This window comes from Chenopodium quinoa, unplaced genomic scaffold (assembly GCF_001683475.1).
Source record: "Chenopodium quinoa cultivar QQ74 unplaced genomic scaffold, ASM168347v1, whole genome shotgun sequence".
Taxonomy (NCBI): domain Eukaryota; kingdom Viridiplantae; phylum Streptophyta; class Magnoliopsida; order Caryophyllales; family Amaranthaceae; genus Chenopodium; species Chenopodium quinoa.
In genome coordinates, this window is record NW_018745248.1 from 2,466,062 (window position 1) to 2,470,705 (window position 4,644).

The 4,644-nt window shown below is 40.3% G+C and overlaps 1 protein-coding gene across 1 annotated transcript; it reads right to left on the minus strand.

Annotated features, from left to right (window-relative positions):
• Positions 1-510: 510 nt before the first annotated feature.
• Positions 511-2,917, minus strand: LOC110711287. Its single transcript, XM_021889666.1, has 4 exons — positions 2,731-2,917; positions 2,264-2,344; positions 1,067-2,028; positions 511-687 (listed from the first exon to the last, which is right to left on the minus strand). Exons 1-4 carry the CDS (start codon positions 2,915-2,917, stop codon positions 511-513), a joined length of 1,407 nt encoding a protein of 468 aa, XP_021745358.1.
• Positions 2,918-4,644: the final 1,727 nt, after the last annotated feature.

The window sequence follows — 4,644 nt, forward strand, 5'->3', positions numbered from 1 at the left end:
TCACCTTCACCTTCAATGAAAATAAATTAAGCTTGCAATTCCACACAACCAACTCAATTTCACAATTGAAATCAAGAAAAATGGTAAACCTTAGGTGAAATTGTGATGGGAATTGAGAATTTGATGAAAGATGAAGATTTGGGAAAGGGAAATTGGTAGGAATTTGGTATAATTGGAGTAGGGGAATGAATGAGTAGAGAGAAGGAGAAGAAAAGGAGTAAGGGTTTATGTGAATTGGGGTTGAGGGAAGAAATAATGAAGTTGGAGTTGGAAAAGGGGAAATAAAGGGGAAAAAAAAAAAACTCGGGGAAGCTGGTGGAGCCGCTGGTAGCGGCTAGAGGCCCGCTGCCAGCGGCTCTGGCAGGTTTTGGGAGATTTTTGGGCTGGAAGACCTGCTGCCAGCGGGTAAGGGGCAGCTGGCAGCGACTGATGCTGAACCAACTTTTTTTTTTTTTTTTTTTTTTTTTGAAAAAAAATAAAAACGTAGAGGGGGGTCCCGCTGGCAGCGGCTCAGGAGCAGCTACCAGCGGCTGGGACAGAAACAAAGGGGTTTGGGCTGCAAGAAGACCCGCTGGTAGCGGCTGCAGAGCAGCTGCCAGCAGCTTCTGCAGGGAAAGCCCCCCTTGTCTCTGTTTTGCTCTGTTTTTGCTGCGTTTCGCGCATAAAAATTGCTCCCAAGGCCTCCACCTACACAAAAACAATAAAAACACTCTTCACATCACACGAAAAAATAAAAACTAAACTACGAAAAGTAATGGGGAAGAGTTTTCGATCGGGTTGCCTCCCGATTAGCGCCTTTGTTTTACGTCGTTGGCTCGACGCGGCTCATCCCACTTCTCTACTCCATTGATGGCTCGTAGAGATCGATGCTCTCCACGTTCTCGGTTTTGAAACCCTCGAAGTAGGGTTTGAGCCTTTGTCCATTGACTTTGAAAACCTTATCGGTCTCGGGGCTTTGAATTTCAACTGCTCCATGCGGATATACGTTCACCACTTGAAAAGGGCCCTCCCAACGGGACCGAAGTTTTCCCGGAAATAATCTAAGTCGGGATTGATATAGGAGTACTTTTTCACCGACTTTAACCTTCTTCCTAGCAATCATCTTGTCATGCCACAACCTATTCTTTGCTTTGTGGTATAAATGGGACAATTTCTTGCCCGGAATTGCAGACGGGCCGATTGTTGAACCTGGTGGTATAGGTGGAAGCTTGGAATGTTCATTCAATTCCCCCACCTTCACCTGCACATTAGTAGGCATAGAGAAATCCAAGCAATCACCAGATACAACATTAGTTATAGGTGTGAGGAACTCATCCCCACGATCATTGTTAGGAACATCATGCACCATTGGATCGACAACATTAAGAGAACATAAAGAATGAGTGTTGACAGGATACTTTATGGAATCATAAATGTTATACCCAATTGCTTTCCCATCAACCTCCATAGTCAAGGAACCGGTAGACACATCGATTTTTGTTTTAGCAGTCTTCAAGAAAGGTCTTCCTAACAAGATGGGGACTGCTTGTTTGTCATGTTCCATGTCAAGCACATAAAATTCAGCAGGAAAAATCAAACCATCAACCTTAACCAACACATCTTCCACCACCCCCTTAGGATACACATTAGACCTATCCGCTAACTGAATCACTACCCCAGTTCCATGTAAAGGTCCAAGTTTTAAAGATTTAAACAGGGAATATGGAATAACATTAATTGATGCACCCAAATCCAACATAGCTCTATGAAAAGTGGTGTCCCCTATTGTAACTGGAACAGTAAACATACCAGGATCACTGCATTTTTCAGGAAGTTTCTTTTGGAAAACTGCAGAAACATGAGCACTCACTTTCACTTTTTCCTTCCCTCCTAACCTGTGCTTCCTCTTTATAGTACACAGTTCTTTCAAAAATTTAGCAAATCGATGAACACTTTTTATTAAATTCAAAAGGGGAATGTTTACCTCACACTTGCAGAATGTTTCATAGATGTCTTTGTCTTTCTCATACCTCTTTTTTTCTTTCAAAGCTTCAGGAAAAGGTGGTGTGGGTTCATAAGATGGAAAAGTGGGAGGATTTGCTACAGCTTCATGTTCCACTTCCTTCTCTTCAGCTCCAATCAACTCTTCAGCCCTCTTGGTTGCAATTTCAGTCTCTTGCAACTCTTTGCCATTTCTCAATGTTATTGCATTGACCTGTTGCTTAGGATTCAGCTCCGTTTGAGATGGAAGCTTTCCTGAATCTTTAGCTTCAAGTCTGCTCACTGCACTTGAAATTTGGCTCACTTAACTTTCCAAATTCTGAATACTGGATTTGGTTCCTTGCTGGAATTGCACCATGTTTTGCTGCATAGTAGAAACATTAGAAGTTAGTGATCTAATTATTTCTTCAGTTGACATATTACTCGAATTTGAGCTTTGGCCTTGAGGTTTGGCTAATGGTGCCCTATATTGCTGATATTGCTGCTGGCCTTGAGCATTTTGCTGTTGTTGTTGGTTCCCCTGGGAATTCCCATATCTCAAATTTGGATGATCCCTCCATCCTAGATTGTATGTATTTGAATATGGTTCATATCTTCTCTGAGGACCTTGCCCTTGGAAACCCATTGCATTGGCCTGCTCATTCTGCTCCTCTTGTAATTGAGGACATGCATCAGTGGGATGTCTCATGGAGGTGCATAAACCACAAGCATTCAGTTGCTGTGGATTCCTTGAGTTCACCATGAACTCACGCATCATAGAAGTCAAATTAGCTACTTGACTCTCTAACTCAGTTGTATTCGAATTTGCTGCATTCACCCGGCGCGTGGGAGTTCTCTGACTGAATTGCCTAGAATTTTCTGCTAGCTCTGCAATCAGCCTAGTTGCATCTCCTGGAGTCTTATTCACTAGCCCTCCTCCACTTGCTGCATTCACCATCCTCAAGTCATCATCAGTTAGACCTCCATAGAAGTATAGGATGAGGTCTTGATCAGAATACCCATGGTAAGGACAACTAGCACACAATCTCTTAAATCTCTCCCAATACTCATACAAGGATTCATCTTCCTTCTGATCCACATTGCTAATAGCTTTCTTAAGGCTTGCAGAAATAGTGGCTGGGTAGTACTTCTCAAGGAAACACTTCTTTAAATCTGCCCAAGTTGTTTTGCTACCTGGGGGAAGATAGTAAAACCAATCCTTTGCTGCATCTTTGAGAGAAAAAGGAAATGCTCTCAACTGAATTTGTTCATCAGTCATCCCAATCGGTTTCATGCTAGTGCAAACCACATGAAATTCTGCCAGATGTTTATTCGGATCTTCCCCTTTCATGCCATGGAATGCCGGCAATAGATGAATTAGACCGGATTTGATCTCAACATTAGTACCTTCCTCCAACTGCTGGTATGCAATGCACAACGGTAGTTGGTTCAAGTTGGGAGCTGTGAGTTCCCTTAGAGTTCGATTGTCAGCCATCTCCTCTTCTTCTTGAATATTGAAGGAGTATGTTGATTCACTGGGGGCTGTTCTTGCCTCTTTTCGCAACCTGGAAATATTTCTTTCAATTTCTGGATCAAACTGCAAAACTTCTTTGTTAGCAGAACGGGTACTTATCATACCCTAGAGAACAAACAAAGAAAGATAGCTAAGAACAGTCCTAAAATAAATTCTACAAAGATAAACAATTAAAAAGTAACGCCTTAGTTCCCCGGCAACGGCGCCAAAATTTGGTGTGCCTCAGTCGTATGCAACCAAAAATATCACAACTAAGCTAACTGCAAATAAACGTAGTTAGGGGAGTCGAATTCGAATCCACAGGGAAAAAGGGACTAATAACTGCAAACCTAAGTGGAATTACTCTAGGAACGTAGTAATCTAAGTAACAAGGGGGTTTTGACAAGCAATGGTGACAATTAAACTAAATCAGAACAATGAACGTAAATAGTATGCAATCAATGAGAACAACGGTCTTGGTTATGCGAAATCCACAATTGAACATACAAATTGATCATAGAAGCCTCTTCAATCAAACACTATTGAACACCTTGTTGTAGAATTCTAAATTCTAAATTCTCATAAGCTAGTTAGAAATAGCAAAGCGCTCCTTTCTAACCCTTTCTAATGTATAATTTAAGACAAGCGCTCTAAATCATCCACAAGAAGAACATAAACGGAGAAATCAACAAGGATTGAATAAATTAACACAAGCGGTCTAATTTCTTCAATAATATTATTCCCTCTTTAAGTTATCAATCAAAAGCATGCATTCATAACCCAAAGTTGCTACTTTGGAAAGATTAATTAGATGCAAGCGAATCTAACAATTCTAACCTAGCAATTGATTAAAGCAAATCATGAAATAATTCAAAGGAATAATAAACATTCAATAGATAATAAAGAGAAGAGAAATCTCACAATTCGTAGCCAAAAGCTTCAATCTTTAACCAAGAATCCGGAAGATTAAGCTTCCATGGATTCTAATTCAAAAACAAAGATTTCTGAAATTTGCCAAGAACCCTAGAAAACTTTTTCTTCTCTCTAACTTAATTCTCTCTAATTAACCTCTCCTAACTCTTCATAAAAATAGACTATATATATGTTTCCATACTTAAGATAACATAAAACAATAATAAAAATAATAAATAAATACAAAACACGAGCCAAGA